Source organism: Pithys albifrons, chromosome 11 (assembly GCF_047495875.1).
Source record: "Pithys albifrons albifrons isolate INPA30051 chromosome 11, PitAlb_v1, whole genome shotgun sequence".
In the NCBI taxonomy this organism is placed as follows: domain Eukaryota; kingdom Metazoa; phylum Chordata; class Aves; order Passeriformes; family Thamnophilidae; genus Pithys; species Pithys albifrons.
In genome coordinates, this window is record NC_092468.1 from 26,113,121 (window position 1) to 26,134,493 (window position 21,373).

Below are 21,373 nucleotides of genomic sequence, written 5' to 3' on the forward strand. Positions count from 1 at the left end.
GTGAAGAAATGAGGCTGAAGAAGCATTTAAAGCTGCACAGTGGTGGTGAGGAAAATGAAAAGAACGTTAATTTATTGTTGAAAGAGTAATGCTAGTGTAAATATTTTTATCTAATGTAAAAGGTTGACTGTCCCACTCTGGAGAACCTGCACAGGGTGTGTCCCTTACACAGGTGAGGGGACCCAGGACAAGGGCTGTTTAACACGTACATTGTATTTTATAAACGACACGATGGGAGCAGCCTCCGGCCCCAGAAGGGTGGGAGGATGGAGGGCAACACTTAGGGCAGCCTTAAGGTCTGCGCTGCAGCTGCGGACGGGCCGTGCGGGGCAGCTGCGGGCAGTTCAGTGCCGAGCCAGCCGCTGTCGCTGCCCCGGCCGTGTCGCGATAGCTCCGCCGGACCGGGGACTCGAACCCGGATCCGTGCGGGGCGGGGACTCGAACTTGGCCTGTGAGGGCGGGCTCGAACCCGTGTCCGTGCGGGACTGAGACCCGAACCCGGGTCTGTGGGCCGGGAGTCGAACCCGCCTCTGTGCGGGCGGGGCGGGGACTCGAACCGGTCCCTGAAGGTGGGATCGATCCGGGGCGGTGCGGGCGGAAGTGCGGCCGGACGGGGCGGGCGGTGCCGGCGGATGAGGCGGGGCCGGGCGGGCCGCGCGGGGCTGCGGGAGCCGGGCCGGGCCGGGCTGGGCTGTGGGGACTGCGCCGGTTCTGTCGGACCTGCCGCCCCTGGGAGCCGGGCCGGGGCTCGGCCGTCGCGGCCATGAGCTTCGAGCAGCGGCGGGAGCGGGGCCGCGGGCGCGGCGGGGATGGCGGCCACGGGCCGGGCGGGCCCTCGGCGGGCGGGCCCGGGGGGCGCGGGCGGCACCCGAGCCACCTGAAGGGCCGCGACATCGGGCTGTGGTACGCGCGGAGGCAGGGCCAGCGCAGCCGGAACGCCGACCGGCAGCAGGTGCGGCAGCGGCGGGGCCGGGGCGGGGCGTGGGGTGCTGTGAACGGGGTGCTGTTCATGCCGTGCCGTGCGGGTTCTGTGCATGGGGTGCCGTGCGGGTTCTGTGCATGGGGTGCTGTGCATGGGGTGCTGTGCGGGTTCTGTGCATGGGGCGCTGTTTATGGGGAGCTGTGCGGGTTCTGTGCATGGGGTGCTGTTTATGGGGAGCTGTGCGGGTTCTGTGCATGGGGTGCTGTTTATGGGGTTCTGTGCATGGGGTGCTGTTTATGGGGTGCTGTGCGGGTTCTGTGCATGGGGTGCTGTTTATGGGGAGCTGTGCGGGTTCTGTGCATGGGGGTGCGGTGCGGGCACTGTTTATGAGGCGCTGGAATGGGGTGCGGTGCGGGCGGTGCTGTGCATGGGCCGCTGTTTATTCGGTGCTGTTTATGGGGTGCTGTGCGGTACCGTGCGCGTGCATGCGGTGCGGGTGCTGTGCGGTACCGTGCGGGCGGTGCGGCCGCCGAGCACTCGCCCAGGGAAGCTGTGCATGAGGTGCTGTGCGGGCACTGCTTATGGGGTGCGGTGCTGTGCATGGGGCGCTGTTTATGGGGTGGTGTTTATGGGATGCTGTGCGGGCTCCGTGCGGGCAGTGCCGCCGCCGAGCGCTCGCCCATGGGAGCTGTGCATGAGGTGCGGTGCGGGAGCTGTGCATGAGGTGCGGTGCGGGTGCTGTGCATGAGGTGAGGTGCGGGTGCTGTGCATGCGGTGCGGTGCGGGTGCTGTGCGTGAGGTGCTGTGCGGGTGCTGTGCGTGAGGTGCGGTGCGGGTGCTGTGCATGAGGTGCGGTGCGGGTGCTGTGCATGAGGTGCGGTGCGGGTGCTGTGCATGAGGTGAGGTGCGGGTGCTGTGCGTGAGGTGCGGTGCGGGTGCTGTGCGTGAGGTGCGGTGCGGGTGCTGTGCATGAGGTGCGGTGCGGGTGAGGTGCGGTGCGGGTGCGGTGCGGTGCGGGTGCGGTGCGGGTGCTGTGCATGAGGTGCGGTGCGGGTGCTGTGCATGAGGTGCGGTGCGGGTGCTGTGCGGGTTCCGTGCGGGCGGTGCCGCCGCCGAGCACTCCCCCACGAGAGCTGCGCTGTCCCGCAGAGACCTGTCGTGCGCATGGACGAGCGCAGGGAAGAGCAAATCGTGCAGCTCCTGAATTCGGTGCAGACCAAGAACGACAGGGAGCAGGAAGCCATGTCCTGGTGGTCCGGGGATGAGGAAAGGTACAGGCACGCGATTGCTAATGATTTGACTGGTTTTGAACTGGACAAACCTTTTGCAAACTGGCAGGAAGGCGTGTCTGAAATTCCTTGCATCCAGTGAGTGAACTGGATTAGCAAATGCTCTCAGGTTTTTCCAACTGTGTTGTCACACTGGAATGGTTGTAGCCATTGCTGTAAAACTCCTTTCCATTATTGCTGACTTGGGGGTGTGTCATGTGAAAGGGAGGAGGGAGACAGAAATGCAAAGATTTCTAGTCTTAACTGTATTAATTAAAAGTTATTACCCGTAAGTGCGTCCAGACAATCAGATCCTTGTGTACCCAACACTGTCTGTCCTTTAACTGACAGCACACAGGGTGGAAGGGGTTCTGAGCTCTGATGAGAAGCTTCGCTTCAGCCAGGGAGAAAATTATTAGCAGTAAGTGCTTCTAGAGAATCAGAGCCTGCTGTTCCCAACACTGTCTGTCTCTTAACTGGCAGCACACAGGTGGAAGGGATTCTGACTTCTAGTGTGAAGCCACACTTAAGCCACAAAAGAACTTTCTCACAACAGCTCCTGAAATAACATTTATTAATACAAATATGTGACAGTTATTGTGGGTTCTGCTTCTCCAGTGATCACATTCAGCTGCAAGATTGTATTTAATGGATAATAAAAGACCCCAAAAGAAACCAGCACAAAGCACATTCTACAGAGACAAACACACCAAACTCAAGTTCCAGCACAGCAATGTATCCCATTTTCACAACAGACAGAAACCAGCAACAAAGAACTACTGACTAAAACCAGCCACCTGCAGCATTTATCCAGAGTCTATCAATAACACAGGACAGTGAAATATCTTGCACACCACTCTCTCTGTAACACAAGACAAAATGGAAGAGCAGAGCTGCTTCTTATCAACACACATGTTGGAAAAAAGAAACTGCTCTTTGAAAGTAAAGCAAGTTATGTCATTGCAAAGTAAGAATAGCACAAAGCAATAACCAATATAAAGTAGCAAAGTGAGAAGCAAGTTACTGTTATCAGTATGAAGGTAGCAAAACACATTTAGTAAAAGAAATGCTTATAAAGTGAGAATCAAAGCAAGAAGGGAAGAAAGTAAAGTTGGAAAAAATAGAAAGCACGTGGTCTCCTCACCCCTACGTTGTTCTGGACAAGCTGCAGCAGTTCCCCTCACAGAGGCACTGGCATATTTCCCTCTCCTACTGGAGTTTAAACTCCAAACACTTTTAATACCTTTTTTTTTCTTCCATGTGGTTTGTGTGGCTAAAAGTCAATCTATTGGGGGGTGATGGTGATGCAGATGCCTGAGGGGAGGTGGCTCCTAGAAGATATCCCAAAGGGAGGCCATGCTATTGCTGAACACTCCACCCTATGTTAATCTTACCAGTTTGAAAGCCTTTGTCCTCTGCCAGGAACATCCCTCCAGGGGGCTGAGATGTCTCCCTCAACCCATCAGGCCTTACCAGCTCATCACCCCACAGGGTGTAACATTTCTACTTAGTCAGAAAATCCTCTAACTGATCTCAGGCCTTGCTCGGGTACCTACATGGGATTTTTAAGCTCCCCTGGCCTCTGACATTGCTCTTCCAGAGGTGGCATTTGACTTCTGTTTTCAGTTACTCTGCAGTTTTGGAATCCTCTCTCACCCTCTGTGGAGCCAGATCCATTCTGGGCTGGTTAAAGGTGTCCAGTGATAGTGAGAGACCCCATAAAACAGGCTCTGAGCCAAGTTAGTGTGGGATCAGATAAAAGGGTGACTTCTTTAATGTCTCTGCTTAGGGCTTTAGGAACACATGCTGACACCCCCAGGATTTCCATGGTTTTTATAACACTGCTCACCCAGTCCCCAGGCCACACATCTCTCCATCCAGCCCCGTCCTGCTCTGGTCACACCTCCTCAGGATGGGAGTCTGGGGCCATGGGACCCTCTGTTCTTCATTTCTGTCTTCCTCAGCACTCACAGGGCTCTGGCAGCTTTTCCAGTGTTCTTAGACCCAAGGTTGTTGGCCTATGTTTATGTCTTGTTCTTCAGCCTTCTACCTTGACAAGAAGTGTAAACACTAAAGGAATTTGAGCTACTGCTGCCTGGCAGGGGTTGGGATACATAAACAATGAAATGAAGCTGCCAGAAATATTAACACACTAAATTTGCTTTTTTACTACATTTACAAGTACTTCTAAAATCTATAAAAGTGAAAAAATCAAAAACCCCACAGGCATCACTAGCAGTGAACTGGCCAGGTGTGCTGACCTGAGAGGGTGGGAGATCATTTTGCTGATGCAGTTACAGGGCAGTGGTCAAGCAGCAATTCTCTGAAAATGTTTTGTTGCTTTGATACAGAAGAACATGTTACTTTTCTAGAGACTGATGTAAAGTTTTTGGTGGCTCATACCTTGAGACTTTCATTGGTTCAATGACATGCACCATAAGGACAGGGTGCCCAGAGGAGCTGTGGCTGCCCCAGCCCTGGGAGTGTCCCAGGCCAGGTTGGACAGGGCTTGGAGCCCCCTGGGCTGGTGGGAGGTGTCCCTGCCCATGGCAGGGGTGGCACTGGGTGGGCTTTGTCCCTTCCACCCCAAACCATTCCCTGATTCTTTGTTCCCATGGGCTCATGGTTTATTGACTGAGGGATGAAAGGTCTCAACCCCAAGCTGATGTTTTCCTGGAGTGGCTCCCTGCCCTCTGCTCCTGGCCAGGCACAGCTCAGATAATCTCTGAATTCAGTTTCTATTCTCTGATTCCAGCCCTTCAGAACAGCCTGTGAAAGTGAAACCAGATGCTGAAAAAGCTCCTGTGAGACAGAGACCAGCCTTGGAAAAAACATCCCTGGATCAGGATGTGGAATATCTCTTTGAAAAAAATGAGCAGGATACTGATTTGGATGAGCAGCTTAAAGAAGACTTAAGGAAGAAGAGATCTGATCCCAGATACATTGAAATGCAGGTACTTTTCTGTGTATTAAGTAGAAAACTTCTCACTAGAATTTTTGTTTTTAAATTAACTTGAAAATGTACCTGCTTGCAGTTTATGTACTAGGAAGCTGTCATGATGTTACTTTTGCTAAAAATTACCTTCAGAATTCATAAAATTCAGGCTTAGTGATTGGACAGTGATTAAAAATGCAAAATTACAAATTTCAGGGGCAGTTAGAAACTAAAATTTGGAGCTGACTCATTGTTTCTTTGAGTGGGGTTCTCTTTCTTTTTATGGATTATGTCCCTGCAGTTGTGTCTAAAAGTGACAGTACAACAATGGGCTCTGAAGGAATCCTTAAAAACAGAATTTATGTTGTTCTAACAGCCACATATAGGAAGTTGTCCAATAGAGCAGCTGCCATGACCACCAGTTCTCCCTTCAATGCCAGGCCCTGCTCTTGCAGCAATTTACACCTACCTCATCCTGTGCTGAGCTCTTGGCTTTGGATCATCTTGCTAAATTTGATGAAACTGAAACACTCATGGAATCAAAGTTCTTTCCCATGGGCTTGTATTGCTGAGCAGTTTGTCATTATTTCACAGTCTATCCTGGGTTACAGAGGGGTCTGTTCCATTGCTTCAGTTCAAGAGGTGGTTAAAGGTCCTGTTGTTTTCTTTCCCACAGAGGTTCCGAGAGAAACTCCCCTCCTATGGGATGAAAGAGGTGGGTGTGTATTTAATTAGAAAGAACATGTTTCTGGTGCTGTGTTGTAAAATAATGGCTGTTCTGCTGGCTCTCACTGCCATTAGATTCCCAGCCATGGGATAACATCAGGGACAGCATGGGCTGTTACCAATTGATGTTAATTCTTATTTGATGCCCCCTGTGTGAAGTAGAAAGTGATTATTCTGATAGGTTTGCTTTTGCAGGTTCAGTGAGTGATTAGTGAGCTTTGTCCTAAAATTCATCTATTTGCCATAATAATGTCCTTTCTGCTTGTGTTTGTTTTCTAAAATTGTCATGATTGCCTTGACAATCCTTGGGATTAGGAGGTAGAGGCTGGGAAACTGTTCCTGGTGGTACACGAATGTTAAAATACTGTGCTGAAAGCCTTCAGTTCATCCAGTCTTGGAGGCCAACAGGGCAAGTGTTCGTTTTCAGTCCCCAGAGATGTACAGGAGACAAGTGAAAGGCAGAGAGCTTGAAAGTGTATTTCAGGCTCTCAGTTGAGTTCTTTCATGGTGTTTTCATACAGGATTTAAAGATTTAAAGCCAGTGTTCAGGTTGGATGTGCTTTAAACCCTACACATGGAGAGTGCAAATAAGCAGAAACGTGAGGTTTGACCTAAACTTGTGTGAGGTTTAACCATAACTCCCGTGAGGTTTAACCTAAACTCCCGTGAGGTTTAACCTAAACTCCCGTGAGGTTTAACCTAAACTCCCGTGAGGTTTGACCTAAACTTATGTGAGGTTTAACCATAACTCCCATGAGGTTTAACCATAACTCCCGTGAGGTTTAACCATAACTCCCGTGAGGTTTAACCTAAACTCCCGTGAGGTTTAAGCTCAATTCCTGTTGTCATGACCAAGCCCTGGGTGTTCCTTGAGCTCTCAGGGGTATCAGAACCGTCAGACCCCTCTGCAGTGTGTTCTGCACAGTGACCCAGTGACTGCTCTGTGGAACAGGAGCTCGTGAGCCTGATCAACCAGAACCGTGTCACGGTGATCAGCGGCGAGACGGGCTGTGGGAAGACCACGCAGGTGACGCAGTTCATCCTGGACGACCACATCGAGCGCGGCAGGGGCTCCACGTGCAGGATCGTCTGCACCCAGCCCCGGAGGATCAGCGCCATCTCCGTGAGTGCCCGCGGCCTGCCCACCCACCGCTGGCACTGCCTTCTCCCAGGGAATCGGAGCTTTTCCTGGGCTCCTTTTCCATTGTCTGAGGGGCTGCTGCAAGTAACAGCTCTGGGCCTGTGCACTAATGTGGTATTTTGCAAGTTGTGGTTGCTGATTTCAGTACTGGCACTGCAGGCTCTGAGTTTAGTCATGGGTTGTATCTGGGATTCTCATGGGTTGGGGCAGTGCAAATGTGAGTTAATATAAAAATTAACGCTGTGTCAGGCCCTTTAGAGGTGTATGAATAAGCAGGAGAGAAGTTGGCTTTCAGGTTCTCAGTAACTATTATTCTTCATAGTTCAGTGTCAAGTGATGAGTGACCCCTGCTTACCCTGAGGGAAAGCTCACCCTGCTGAAAGGGAGCCATAGTTGTGTTCCTGTGCAGTCTGTCTGGGACGTAAACCTGCCCTGGGGTTGCTGATAGGAAATGCTGTTCCCAAGGGAGGAGAAGAAGTGTTTTTCAGGGCATTTCTTTGTTATTTACAGAGCATCCAGGTATTTCCTGCTGATGAGTATCAGCTGTGGGGTATTTTAAAGTTTTCTCTGTATTCCTTAGGTGGCTGAGAGGGTGGCTGCCGAGAGGGCAGAGGCCTGTGGCAGTGGCAAGAGCACAGGGTACCAGATCCGCCTGCAGAGGTGAGTGGCTCCCTGGGCTGCTCCCTGGGAACAACCAGCTATTGTTGCACACAGGGGAATTCAAACAGTCACTGCTGGGCCTGGAGAGCTGCAGCAGCTGGGGGTCAGCACTGCCTGTGCAGGGGATGATCAGGGATGTGTGGCAGCAGGGCCCCTGTCAGATCCCTGGGTTGTTCCCCATCCACAGAAGGGGTGCAGCTGTGGCCCAGCCCCTGGTTCCTCCAGCTGGGCTGGGAGTGAGCGACTCAGAGTGGGGCCCCTTCCTCATGTCTGTACTGGCACCTGCACTTGGATTTTAAGCTTTTCAAGTATTTTGTGAAATACAGAAGAGAACTGAGGAATTCTGATTGTGTCTCTTTCAGTCGGTTGCCAAGGAAACAAGGTTCAATTTTATACTGTACCACGGGAATTGTCCTCCAGTGGCTCCAGTCAGATAAGTAAGTGTTCCTGTTTAATGAGGAACTCAGTGCAATTAGATGAGTCCTGAGCTGTTTTGGACAGCCTTGTCTCTGTTTTGTAAATTTGCTAAAAACAAAGGTTTAACTTCCCCCTCCTCCTCTGTTTTAGACACTTGTCCAGCATCAGTCATGTAGTCCTTGATGAAATCCATGAAAGAAATCTTCAGTCAGATGTTTTAATGAGCATTATTAAAGATCTGCTGTATATTCGACTGGATCTGAAGGTCATACTCATGAGTGCTACTCTAAATGCAGAGAAGTTTTCCGAGTACTTTGGTAGGTGCAATGCTTCCTAGGAATGTTCCTCTTCAGTAGTTTAGGCTTCTACAGTAAAATGCAGTTCTCAAATCATAGAATTGATTTTTATGAAATGAGGAAATCAGTTTTACAGAGAGTTGGCAGCTGCTGGAGGTGCTGATTCTTTGTTTTAGCTCCTCACAAGCATATGTTGCTTCTCGTTTTGCTCTTCAGACATGTTGGGGAAGCAGAATCCAGAGTATTTTCCTATTAAATACTTACTCGTATTTACCACATTTTAGAGTTCTTGGTGGGGTTGGGCAACCAGCCTGAGCTGTTAGTTCAGCCTCCAGCTTTGTTGTGTAGCTGGAACCAGGTGAATGTGGTGGTGTCTATAGTGTTTGCTGCCTGTGCTTTTTTACTCAACAACTTTACTTGGGGCTGAATTTGGCATAATCCATGGGAAATTGAAAAGAAATCATCAGGAAAACCCTGCATACATGGCAACTGTATTGCAGAAATAACAATTTATTGCCTCTGTTACTTCAGTGCAGTGTTTCATTGGTGGTTTTAAACCCAAGCTGTGCCTTTCTCCACAGATCACTGTCCAATGATTCACATCCCTGGATTCACTTTCCCAGTGGTGGAATATCTGCTTGAAGATGTGATTGAGAAGCTGAGGTAAGTGGGGTTTCTGTGCATCATTTCAGACAGCATTTTGGAGGGGGAAGGTTGGCTGTATTTTTGAACAGAAAATCTTCCAAGGGAGGTCTCATGGGTTGTACAGCAATTACAGATGGCACATGGAAATGTTGGCTTGAGGGGGAGAAAAACCTTGTCTGCCTTTTGTGGTGTGGGGAATTTCAGGCCTCTAAATCAAGACAGTCTTTCCTGCTGTTGAGACTCCTCTTTTCTACATGTTCTGTGTATCCTGGGGTTGGTACTTGTTTCTGATTCATGTCAGAAAAGCAACTGAAGAGTCTTGCCTGCATGGTGTAGCCAAGCACAGCACATTGTCCGTGCTTGGCAGCCTGTGCTGCAGGAGCCCTAAGCTGGCACTGCAGGGTGGTTGTGGGGTGCTGTCCCCTGGCACTGCAAAGGGTGTGCTGTCCCTGGCACTGCAAAGGGGGTGCTGTCCCTGGCACTGCAGAGGGTGTGCTGTCCCCTGGCACTGCAGGGTGCTGTCCCCTGGCACTGCAGGGTGCTGTCCCTGGCACTGCAGGGTGTGCTGTCCCTGGCACTGCAGGGTGTGCTGTCCCTGGCACTGCAGGGTGTGCTGTCCCTGGCACTGCAGGGTGTGCTGTCCCTGGCACTACAGAGGGTGTGCTGTCCCTGGCACTGCAGGGTGTGCTGTCCCTGGCACTACAGAGGGTGTGCTGTCCCTGGCACTGCAGGGTGCTGTCCCTGGCACTGCAGAGGGTGTGCTGTCCCTGGCACTGCAGGGTGTGCTGTCCCTGGCACTGCAGAGGGTGTGCTGTCCCTGGCACTGCAGGGTGTGCTGTCCCCTGGCACTGCAGAGGGTGTGCTGTCCCCTGGCACTGCAGGGTGCTGTCCCCTGGCACTGCAGAGGGTGTGCTGTCCCCTGGCACTGCAGGGTGCTGTCCCCTGGCACTGCAGAGGGTGTGCTGTCCCTGGCACTGCAGGGTGTGCTGTCCCTGGCACTGCAGGGTGTGCTGTCCCTGGCACTGCAGAGGGTGTGCTGTCCCTGGCACTGCAGGGTGTGCTGTCCCCTGGCACTGCAGAGGGTGTGCTGTCCCCTGGCACTGCAGGGTGCTGTCCCCTGGCACTGCAGGGTGCTGTCCCTGGCACTGCAGGGTGCTGTCCCTGGCACTGCAGAGGGTGTGCTGTCCCTGGCACTGCAGGGTGCTGTCCCTGGCACTGCAGAGGGTGTGCTGTCCCTGGCACTGCAGGGTGTGCTGTCCCTGGCACTGCAGAGGGTGTGCTGTCCCTGGCACTGCAGAGGGTGTGCTGTCCCTGGCACTGCAGAGGGTGTGCTGTCCCTGGCACTGCAGGGTGTGCTGTCCCTGGCACTGCAAAGGGGGTGCTGTCCCTGGCACTGCAGAGGGTGTGCTGTCCCTGGCACTGCAGGGTGCTGTCCCTGGCACTGCAGAGGGTGTGCTGTCCCTGGCACTGCAGAGGGTGTGCTGTCCCTGGCACTGCAGAGGGTGTGCTGTCCCTGGCACTGCAGGGTGCTGTCCCTGGCACTGCAGGGTGTGCTGTCCCTGGCACTGCAGGGTGTGCTGTCCCTGGCCCTGCAGGGTGCTGTCCCCTGGCACTGCAGAGGGTGTGCTGTCCCTGGCACTGCAGGGTGTGCTGTCCCTGGCACTGCAGAGGGTGTGCTGTCCCTGGCACTGCAGGGTGCTGTCCCTGGCACTGCAGGGTGTGCTGTGTCCCCCCAGGTACAGCCCCGAGGGCGCGGAGCAGCGGCGGCCGCGCTGCAGGAAGGGATTCCTGCAGGGCCACGTGAGCCGGCCCGAGAAGGAGCAGAAGGAGGAGATCTACAGGGAGCGCTGGCCCGGGTACCTCAGGCAGCTGAGGGGCAGGTGGGGCCCAAGTCACTCCTTTGATTTCAGTTTCCAGACACCTGGAGCCTGAGAACCATAAACTGGTGCTGCGTTGTCGTGCTGGGCTGTGCTGTTGGTGGGGGAGTTGCTGCTGTGGAAAATGGTGATGGAATTGCTGCAGCCAGGGAGGTGCTGTGGAGGTACCAGAATTGGCTCCCTTGGCCTGTGCAGGCTGTAAGAGCTGATTGTTCAGGTTACATTTAACATTGTTACCTAAATGCAGATTGTTAGTCCCTGGCTAGTCCAGGAGGAGGAGACACATCATCAAAGTGCTTCAAAGGCAGTTCAGTCATGACATGGAAATCCTTAAACTTCCTCTTCTGAACTGACAGTAGTTGCACTGAACTAAGTCTGGAGGAGCAGGAATTGGTCAGGGGTGGGTTTCTGGCTGTGTGACAGAGCTGACAGCAGGAACAGGAGCACGGGGTTTGCATGTCCCAGCTCACCAGGGGCTGTGCTTGCTCTGCCTGCAGGTACTCAGCGAGCACCATTGATGCCCTGGAGATGATGGATGATGACAAGGTGGACCTGAACCTCATCGCAGCTCTGATCAGACACATCGTGCTGGAGGAGGAGGTACAGCCCTGGCACTGCCATTGTCACTGTGGTGGGACTGAGCTGGGCAGGGGCTGTCACAGTGCCACAGCACAGACAGAAGGGAGAGAAAGGTTTTGGGTTGCTCTCCTGAGCAGTAATTGAACAGCTTTAATTATCCAATGACTCTTAAGCCCTGAGGTTCATGCCAGTGGTCACTGAAATGGTGGGGTGGAATCCACGTTCAAAGGGGAGCATTTTCATTCACAGGCTGTGGGTGTTGCTGAGAACTGTGTACCTGAGGAACTTGGAGAACTTCCAAATGCACTGGACTTGCTCATTCATGGGCCCTTCTGGGCAAGGGGGAAAGAGAGCCTCAATTCTTGCACTGACAGCAAGGATTGTCTCACACATAAAGTGGGGCAGAGAGCTGAAGGTTTGGGTGCTGTTTGCATTTGGGTTGCTGCATTTATTTTGCTTTGGCTAAGCTTTTAAATAAGCCTTCTAATTAAGTGTACACATTAGTTATTAGATGGAAAGTAATATAATTACAAATTGAATTTAACTTTTAGTTCTTTCTGACTGGTTGTGTTTGTCAAAGGAAGTGGCAGTTTGTAGTAAGTGTTACATTTTGTGAAACAGCTGCAGAGAACTCTGAAAACCATTTTAGTGTGTGACTAAATCTCCATTCCTGGTTCCTCTGCACTGGGAGGGAGAGGGCAAGAGCCATACTCAGAGGTGTGTACACTGCCTCTTATCTACATTAAATTACCATGTAATTTGATGTTTCAGTTGATAGATCATTGAAACTGTGGCTAATGAGGATGCCTTTGGTTTTTGTCCTTTCTGTGTTGAAAATTACAGAGTGGTTCCTCTGTGTTTTACTTGCAGCTCAAATTCTAATGGCAGTGTTTAAAATACTGCAGGAAAAATGTTTAAAATCAAATGTTCAGATAAATACATGTAGCTGGCTCTTTTCTAGAACAAAATGGGTGAGGTGTCCCAGAGTGGAGTCAGTGGGGGTTCAGGTGCCACAGGCCCTTCAGAGTGCAGTGTCTGCCCCTTTGCACAGTGCGTGGTGTGTTCTGACCTCTCCTCCTTCACTCCCCCTTTTCCCTGTAGGATGGGGCAATTCTGGTGTTTCTGCCAGGCTGGGACAACATCAGCACCTTGCACGATCTCTTGATGTCACAAGTCATGTTCAAGTCAGGTAAAACCAACATTTTACATGGGAATTGTAGCAGGAGCATTAATGGCAGACTGTTTTTGCATGGAATTGCTGCTATTCACTGGATTCATTTTTTTCCTCATGTCTCCCCAAAATCATTGCAGTGTTCAGCAGTTTTTGTATTTCTGTGGTATCTTTCATGTGCTAAAGTCAACAACTCTTCTTCCTCTGTGTGGGAGTGACAGTCTGAAAAACAACCTGACCTGCCTCTTCTTCCTCTTGTCCTTCCCTGTGAGAACCCTCATCCCAAACTAAACTTTGTGTTTCCTCTGCTTGGTTCCTGAGCAGCTTCTGTCCTCTGCTTTGCTGAGAGTTCCCCTAAATCCTGTTTATTTGAGCAGCCTTGTTAGAGGACACTGAAATATCTGTGCCTGTCTGGTACACTTTGGCTTGTCCTTTTGCATAATCACCTTTCCATCCCACCTCTCTTAGCTGGGCTCTCAACTATTCATTGTCTTGCAGTATTTGTTTTGTACCTTCCATAGACTGAGAATTTCAGTTTATTGAAAGATTGTGTCAGTTTATGTGTTGAACTCGAGCAATTATTAAATAATTTGAGTTTAAAATATAAATAAATTACTGTACGTAAGTTTATATATTTTATTAAACTTAGCATAATAAAAAAATCATTTATACCTTTTTACTTTAGAATTTGCCATTGATATAAATACCTCTGAACTCGGAGCAAGAACAGGAGCCTGACTTGCAGCCTGTATTCTCTGTTCTGCATAACTGATTTCCTGTAAAGTTCAAGTTTCTGTGCTCACACCATCTCTTTTACTGATTTTTAACTTGCAGACAGGTTCATTATCATACCTTTGCATTCCCTGATGCCTACTGTGAACCAGACTCAGGTATGCTGCTCTTTTATTGTCATATTTCACACTGCAAAGAACCTGAATGAGGCACAGGTTTGGCTTTGGCAAACATCTCAGTGGCCCTGGGTGATTACAGGTGTTCAAGAAGACCCCACCAGGAGTCAGGAAAATCGTGATTGCAACCAACATTGCAGAGACCAGGTAAGTTCCTGGCTGTCCACACCTGGAAAAGCTGGGTATTTAACAAAACAATGGCAGTGATAAGTTAAAGTAGAAACCTGTTTGATGTTTCCAGAAATACATGTTCCCATGTTTGTGCCATTCATTTACAACACTGTCTTTAGAAATGTCATAGACCAAACAGAGTTTTCCTGTAATTGTTTTAAACAATTAAACCAATTCTATTGTTTTGAACAATTGAACTATAGGAATACTAAACAATTAAAGTAATAATTTGCCTTTGCACTTGATAATTGGAGCTTTTTATGCTCTGTGCCCCTTCAGGACCCGTGTGGGGGCTCCTGCCAGACCCAGGAGAGCAAATCAGCCCTTTCCTGAGCTCTACTAATGTAATTGCTAATGAAGTTCCAAACACAGATTTTTTAATTGCTGGCTCCCAGTTTGTGAAGGGATATAGAGAAGCCAAACCCCTTTCCAGTCCGGGGTCACACGTGCACAGGTGAAGAGTTGAGTTTTTCTCTTTTTCCCCCCAGCATCACCATCGATGACGTGGTGTTTGTTATAGATGGGGGGAAGATCAAGGAGACTCACTTTGACACGCAGAACAACATCAGCACGATGGCAGCAGAGTGGGTGAGCAAGGCCAATGCCAAGCAGAGGAAGGGGCGGGCAGGCAGGTAAGAGCAGTGGGCTTGGGCAGGCAGGGTTGGCTGTTGGGTTCCATCAGCCCTGGGGCACGTGCTGGGGATGCTGCTGCATTCCTGTGTGTCCAGCAGCAGGGGCTGGCACAGCTGCCTCCTTCCTGGGCAAGGAATGCTGTCCTTGTCCTTCTGGGGAGCTGAATTGCCCTGTGCTGCATTTACCTCCAGAGTTGCCCTCCTGTGGAAGAATAAATCCCATATTTTAGCTGTTGTTGGCACTGTTTGCCTTCACACCTGATTTATGAGGCTGATACAGTAAAGTGAAAACGGCCTAGAAATTAATTTCTGTGCTCTCCATGCCTTTTTCCTGCTGATGGGGTGTGTTTTGGGAAGCTGTCTGTAAACAAACACAGTCATAATGTCACAGATTCACAGGAAACAGTGCCCAACCAACCAAACCCAAAGCAGTTGTTTGTTTAACTCCCTGCAGGGTTCAGCCAGGGCACTGTTACCACCTGTACAACGGGCTGCGTGCCAGCCTGCTGGATGATTACCAGCTACCAGAGATCCTCAGGACGCCTCTGGAGGAGCTCTGCTTACAGATCAAGGTAAGCAGCAACCTTCAAACAGACTGACTATCTACTTTTCCATTGGAGCAGGAGCTTGGGAGAGTAAGTTAATGCAACTGTGAGCCTGAGGTTGTTGGGTGAAATTTCTCTTACCCCAGAAATGCAGTGTATTCAGCCAATAATTGCAGCAGCTTTTGCAAAAGCATGTTTGTATCTGGGAGCATCAAACCCAAGGAAATAGGATTGTCTGGTATGGATAAAAGGTGAAGTCTAGACTGTGCTTCTCCCAAATATCATTCAATCAGAGAAGGTTCAGAGAAATTGCCAGTGAGTCAAGGATGTGATGTCTCAAGAGAACTTTACTGCAAAGTAGTTTTATAACTGACGTGAGTTTCCCTTTTTGGTAATTTGTATTGAATTCCTCATGCAAGCAGGAGTGTCATGTGTATGGGAACTGAATGAGGAGCAGAGCCTTCTGTTTCAGATGTCCTCATTAATGCATTTCCCTTCCTTAGTTCTTAATTAAAGAAATTCTAGCTCAGGCTGTGAGTTCCTCACTCTATTTCAGTTGGTGTGGTCACTGCTGGCTGATTTTAGGCAGCCATCCTTCTCCAGTTGCTGTAGGCTTTTGTTGTGTTTTTGCTTGCAGATCCTGAAGCTTGGTGGAATTGCCTATTTCCTGAGCAAACTGATGGACCCCCCCTCTCATGATGCTGTGACCTTGGCCATCAATCACCTCATGGAGCTGGTAAGGTGTTGTTTCACCTGCCAGGAATGGTGTCCCTGTGTGTGTTACCAGCCTGGTCTGGCTGCACAGTCTGGCCTTCCAGCCCCTTCCTTGCCTGCTGTGTGGAGCCTTGGTGTGTCCTCCCTGCACAGAGGGGATAATGTCACACAATGCATCGTGTTGAGGGTGCACAGTTGTTCCAAGGGACTTTCTAAATGACCCAAAGCAGACACTTGGGCTCTGCCTTAAAGCTCCCCACTGACACTGACTCCCCTCCCTGCTCACCCTGCATCTCTCAGCCTTCCTGACCCAGGGGCATCAGTGAGGAGACAGATCATTTTTCTGTGGGCAGATAAGGTGTATGGGAGAAAGATGCTGAATGGCATTGTCCCTTTTCATGCTGGAGAAGCAGAGATGAGTGACACGTTTGTTCTGCTGACTCTTCTCCTGGTGTTACTTGCACAAATGAGTTGTAGCTATAAAATGAAACATCTGATATAGGTACTATTGGGTGATACCAGTGTGTTAGTGGCTCTCCCAGGGAAATCCTCCCCATTTCACATGATGTGTCCATTGTTTCCTGTCTGCCCTCTCCTGCCAGAATGCCCTGGACAGGCTGGAGGAGCTCACTCCCCTGGGTGTCCACCTGGCACGGCTGCCAGTGGAGCCACACATTGGGAAGATGATCCTTTTTGGAGCCCTGTTCTGCTGCCTGGACCCCGTGCTCACCATTGCAGCCAGCCTCAGCTTCAAGGACCCCTTTGTCATCCCTCTGGTAAATAAATGGCAACCCCAGTGAGTGGGACTTGCCAAGATGTTACAGCTTAAAGGCACTTTAATCTTATTTTCATGTTAACTACATTTTTATTAGTGGAGATTGCCATCACATACTACAAATTATTACCTTTCCCTGCAGACCATTGGAAGTGGCTGTAATTTTCCTACATGTTGCACACAAAGTATTGCTGTACAGCTGTGCCTTCATTAGGAAAAGAGAACTGTCAGTCTGGATATTTTATAGCTTCCAATTTTCAGGGCAAAGAGAAAGTCGCCGATGCAAGAAGGAAGGAGCTGTCAAAGAACACCAAGAGCGACCACCTGACTGTGGTGAATGCTTTCACTGTAAGCATGTCTGAATGTGCTTTGTTTCTTGTGGAGTTTTAATCTGGGTAATAGAGTTGATCCTAAGGAAACAGCTGATCAGTTTATGCTCTGCAGGACTTCTGTCTTGGCTTCTGCAGAAACATAAAACCAAACTGATTTTCACCCCTCTAGTGCTGAGGAATCTCGTCTCCAGATTCAGTCACCTGATTTCTGCTGGATAAGTCTATGAAAGACAAAGAAAACTTAAAGTTATACTTACCTTGCTCACGTTGTTTGCTCTTGTCCTTCTGGCCTCCAGGAGAGGCTGCAGCTGATTTTAGAGGTGTTGGAGGTTGAGCTGTGGTTTGTTGGGGTGAGAGCAGGAAATGAACGGCCTGGAAAATGCAGTTTCTAGGCAGGACCATTAATAACAGCAAATGCTGCTCTGGCAAAAGTAGCTGGAGACTTCACTGCCCACCAGGGACAAAGGAAGGCTGTGATTAAACATGGGAAGTTGTGGTTTTCTGCTCTGTGCTGTGTACACATAAGCAAAGACTTCCAAGGATTTACTTTCTCTCTCGTAGGGAAGGATGTAACTGTTCTGTTTGTTGATGTCCACTGTTTGCTGACCTTACTCTTTGGTTGTGTTTCACTTACAAGTGCCCTTGAGCTGTGGTTTTATTTCTAGGGCTGGGAGGAGACTCGGCGCCGTGGCTTCAGGACTGAGAAGGATTATTGCTGGGAGTATTTCCTGTCCTCCAATACCCTGCAGGTAACAGTGTCCTGGCAGGGTGAAACAGGGGCGTGGGCAAGGGCAGGGCCTGTGGCACAGCCCCACCCTGGCCATGCCTGTTGTTTCCCAGATGCTGCACAACATGAAGGGGCAGTTTGCTGAGCACCTCCTTGCAGCTGGATTTGTGAGCAGCAGAGACCCCAAGGACCCCAAATCCAACACCAACTCCGGTAACTGTAGAGGAGGATGAGGCTTCTGAGAGCTGAGACCTCAGTTGCAGACCTGCCTCACTGACCTGCCTGTCTCCTGCAGATAATGAGAAGCTGCTCAAGGCTGTCATCTGTGCTGGCCTCTATCCCAAAGTGGCAAAGATCCGGCCCAGCTTCAGCAAAAAGAGGAAAATGTGAGGGTTTGGTTTCATGTTGGTTGGTATTTGGGGTGATTTGCCCATGAGGTGGTTTGCAAGGGAAGCAGTGGCTGGACTGCAGCAATGAATAATCTCACTTTACAGCTCAAGTCATGCCTGTGAGTTACTTCCTTTGGGAAGTGGGTGAGAACGTGGGGTTGTTGGTCCCCTAACATTTAGATCCCTTGCTAGTGTTGGAATAACTTCTGTGACCTTGCCATGGGTAATGTGACCTTGCCATGGGTGAGGTTCCAGTGTATCAGTAGCAGTGCCCTAAAGGGGCCCTGCCCTCTGTTCTGCAGCAGCAGTTCAAACCTTTCTCATTATTTGGCAAGAGAGAGCACAGAAATCCTGCTCTGTTGATCTATTGCTTCTTACATTATCAGACTTTTTTCCCCTTTGAAGGGTGAAGGTTTATACAAAGACAGATGGAGCAGTCAGTATTCATCCCAAATCAGTCAACGTGGAGGAAAGTGAGTTCCACTACAACTGGCTCGTGTACCATCTGAAGATGAGGACCAGCAGTGTGAGTGAGGGGTTGTTTGTATCCCTTCTAAATGAGCTGGGATTAGGGTTCAGAGGGGATGTGAACAGCCTTGGTTCCAGAGCCTTCCTGCCCTGGGCTCACTCTTTGACACACCATCAGGCTGTCTTGTGATCTGGGGGTGCCACAAATAACTCACTTCTGTGGTGTAGTGGCTGGGGGGGGTTTGGAGGACTTGGGTTTTTTTAAGGTTCTGGCAATAACAGGAGTAGATTTTATTTTTTTCATTTCAATCCAGTGTAACACTTACCAATATGCTGAAGTATCTTTAGCCCCCTCATTGTTATGGAGCAGCTGGTTTGCTGTCACCACTGTGTGAAGGGCTGTATTTGGGACTGGTTTTGCTCCCAGTCAGGCTGATTTTGTCTTTTTTTTAACCGAGTTGCATCTTGCAAATTTGTGATTGGCTGAGTCATGATCTTCTGGAATTCTGTAGGAGTCTCATTAAGAGTTACTGATGGCACTTGGGATGTTTTGAGGGTGATGAGACCATTTTGCTGTCGTGCAGATTTACCTGTATGATTGTACAGAGGTGTCTCCATACTGCCTTCTGTTCTTTGGAGGAGATATATCCATTCAGAAGGATAAGGATCAGGACACCATCGCTGTGGATGAGTGGATTGTTTTCCAGTCTCCAGCAAGAATAGCACACTTGGTGAAGGTGACTGTGTTTAATTATAATAATGTGCATGGAAGGCTCAGTGTGACGCTGGTCCCTGGGCATGTCTGGGTTTGCTCTTGCTCTGTGCCTGCTGATTCATCACTCAGGGAGGTAATGGTTGCAATGCATTCCCAGCGAGCAGTTCACAAGGAAAACAGGAGATCAGCTTTTCCACAGCAGAAGCTGGAGGATGACTTGGTCATTCCGTGACATGGCCACGTGGATGGATATGGAAACATGAGGATGGGGCTCCTCAGCCAGCAGGAATAAATTCCAGTAGAGCTATTTAATATTAGAGCCCAAAAATCATACCTGGCTTTTTTTATTATTTCTTTTTTTAAAAAACCCAGTATTTTTAATCCTGAGATAGTCAGCTAATGGCTATATAGGCTGTTAGAGGCATCACATCCAGAGATGGGCATCTGCCATCAAAGGTAACACTGCTGGGTTTGGGTGACAACATTTGATCCTGAAAATAGCAGTGTGGGAATGACCTGGTGAGAGAACAGCAGGTGCAGAGGTCGGGGGACCGGGGCCCGAGGGACGGGAACTGCTCTGGTCGTGTGTGTGGCTCTAACTGCCCATCTCCTTTTTTTCTTTTTTCCCTTCCTTACAACACTTTCCAGAATTTAAGGCAGGAACTTGATGATCTTCTACAAGAGAAAATAGAGAAGCCCCACCCCGTGGACTGGAAGGACACCAAGAGCAGGGACACAGCAGTGCTGACGGCGATCATAGACCTGATCACGACGCAGGAGAACGAGGGGCTGCGCAACTTCGCGCCGCGGTTCCAGGGCGAGCGCTGCACCTGAGCCTGCCCTGTGCCCCACAGGCACTGCCCCACAGCTGGGCCTGCCCCACAGCTCAGCCTGCCCTGCCCCACAGGCACTGCCCCACAGCTGGGCCTGCCCTGCCCCACAGCTCAGCCTGCCCTGTGCTGTGCTGCAGGCACTGCCAGCTGAGCCCTGCCCTGCCCTGCCCTGCCCCATGGCTGAGCCCGCCCTGCCCTGCCCTGCCCTGCCCCACAGGCACGGCCCCACAGCTGGGCCTGCCCTGCCCCACAGGCACTGCCCCACAGCTGGGCCTGCCCTGCCCCACAGGCACTGCCCCACAGCTCGGCCTGCCCTGCCCCACAGGCACTGCCCCACAGCTGGGCCTGCCCTGCCCCACAGGCACTGCCCCACAGCTGGGCCTGCCCTGCCCCACAGCTCAGCCTGCCCTGTGCTGTGCTGCAGGCACTGCCAGCTGAGCCCTGCCCTGCCCTGCCCCATGGCTGAGCCCGCCCTGCCCTGCCCTGCCCTGCCCCACAGGCACTGCCCCACAGCTCAGCCTGCCCTGTGCTGTGCTGCAGGCACTGCCAGCTGAGCCCGCCCTGCCCTGCCCTGCCCTGCCCCACAGGCACGGCCCCACGGGGCTGCAGCATTCCTGTAGGTAGAGAACACCTGTTTTTCCAGGGTAAGCTGGCCTTGTGCTCTCCTCAGGAGCAGTTCCTTCAAGGTGGTTGGCAGAGTCTGTAAGTGCATGTGTTGTGTCCAGTGTAGCTTCTGAAGGGAGAGAAGGGCAGTGGTGGGGGTGTAGTTCTTGTCCTGCTGTAGCTGTTTTTGTTGGGGTTTTACCCATCAGGTAAGAGGTATTTAAAAATCCTGCTTGGTAATACCTAAACTGTTCTTGCTACTGGGGGAAACAACTCAGAAAACCTTTTTTTTAGTTGGGGGTGGTGCTCTGGCTGTGTTATTGCAGCTGTGCAGCAGTCTGCTCACCAGCACTTCCACTGAAGGTAATTACAGCTTAATTAATCTAAACTTGAAAACACTTGTAACATTTGTACTGTGGGAGGAAACAATCCTCAGAAATATTCTCTTCTGCCTTTCATCCCAGTCAAATATTCACCTTCTGTCCCCATGCAGCATCACCACTGACAGAAATTGCAGCTCCCAGGAAGTATGGTTAGATAAGAGGCATGGTGGAATATGCTCTAAGGTTTCATTGTATTCAAAGTTTTCTTTCTTTTTTTAAAGTCCAAGTATGGGTTATATTATTAAAAGTCTTTTCTTTAAAATGTTATTTCATCTGTTCTCAATGTTTTGCATGTCATTCTGTTTTGAATGATTTCCAGCTCTGGAAGAACGTTTGAATAACAAAGCTTGTTTAGGATGTTGAGGTTCATCCTCAAGAAGCAAAGCTCTTGTGTCTCCCTTACTTGCCAGGAAGTGCAAGTGTTCTCACTTCTTTGGGGTTTTTTCTGTACAGAAATTACCTGGATGATCAAGCTCCTGAGGATTTATGTGCTTTATTGGTAAGAGAACAGCAGATTGGGTGAAATTAATTTTGTCATACA

General features: G+C 50.3%; 1 protein-coding gene across 3 annotated transcripts; it reads left to right on the forward strand.

Annotated features, from left to right (window-relative positions):
* Nucleotides 1–661: 661 nt before the first annotated feature.
* Nucleotides 662–21,099, forward strand: DHX36 (DEAH-box helicase 36). 3 transcript variants are annotated; one of them, XM_071566762.1, is made up of 26 exons: nucleotides 662–952; nucleotides 2,072–2,193; nucleotides 4,946–5,144; nucleotides 5,802–5,840; nucleotides 6,804–6,974; nucleotides 7,573–7,652; nucleotides 8,015–8,089; nucleotides 8,220–8,386; nucleotides 8,947–9,028; nucleotides 10,747–10,890; nucleotides 11,385–11,487; nucleotides 12,568–12,655; nucleotides 13,472–13,527; nucleotides 13,628–13,692; nucleotides 14,205–14,348; nucleotides 14,803–14,920; nucleotides 15,531–15,629; nucleotides 16,210–16,383; nucleotides 16,644–16,730; nucleotides 17,380–17,463; nucleotides 17,555–17,654; nucleotides 17,737–17,827; nucleotides 18,236–18,356; nucleotides 18,883–19,035; nucleotides 19,662–19,867; nucleotides 20,136–21,099. In XM_071566762.1, exons 1-25 carry the CDS (start codon nucleotides 764–766, stop codon nucleotides 19,845–19,847), a joined length of 2,937 nt encoding a protein of 978 aa, XP_071422863.1. In that variant the 5' UTR covers nucleotides 662–763; the 3' UTR covers nucleotides 19,848–19,867; nucleotides 20,136–21,099. The 3 variants fall into 3 exon arrangements, with proteins under 3 accessions (XP_071422863.1, XP_071422864.1, XP_071422865.1); XM_071566763.1 differs by lacking the exon at nucleotides 20,136–21,099 and adding an exon at nucleotides 19,921–20,129; XM_071566764.1 differs by lacking the exons at nucleotides 10,747–10,890; nucleotides 20,136–21,099 and having other exon boundaries at nucleotides 19,662–20,129.
* Nucleotides 21,100–21,373: the final 274 nt, after the last annotated feature.

Excerpts from the sequence above, each read along its gene's own strand:
- DHX36 (XM_071566762.1), top strand. The coding sequence starts at position 764 with ATGAGCTTCGAGCAGCGGCGGGAGCGGGGCCGCGGGCGCGGCGGGGAT. Across the intron at positions 10,891-11,384 it reads CTCAGGCAGCTGAGGGGCAG|GTACTCAGCGAGCACCATTG; the intron begins GTGGGGCCCAAG and ends CTCTGCCTGCAG. Across the intron at positions 14,349-14,802 it reads AGGAAGGGGCGGGCAGGCAG|GGTTCAGCCAGGGCACTGTT; the intron begins GTAAGAGCAGTG and ends AACTCCCTGCAG.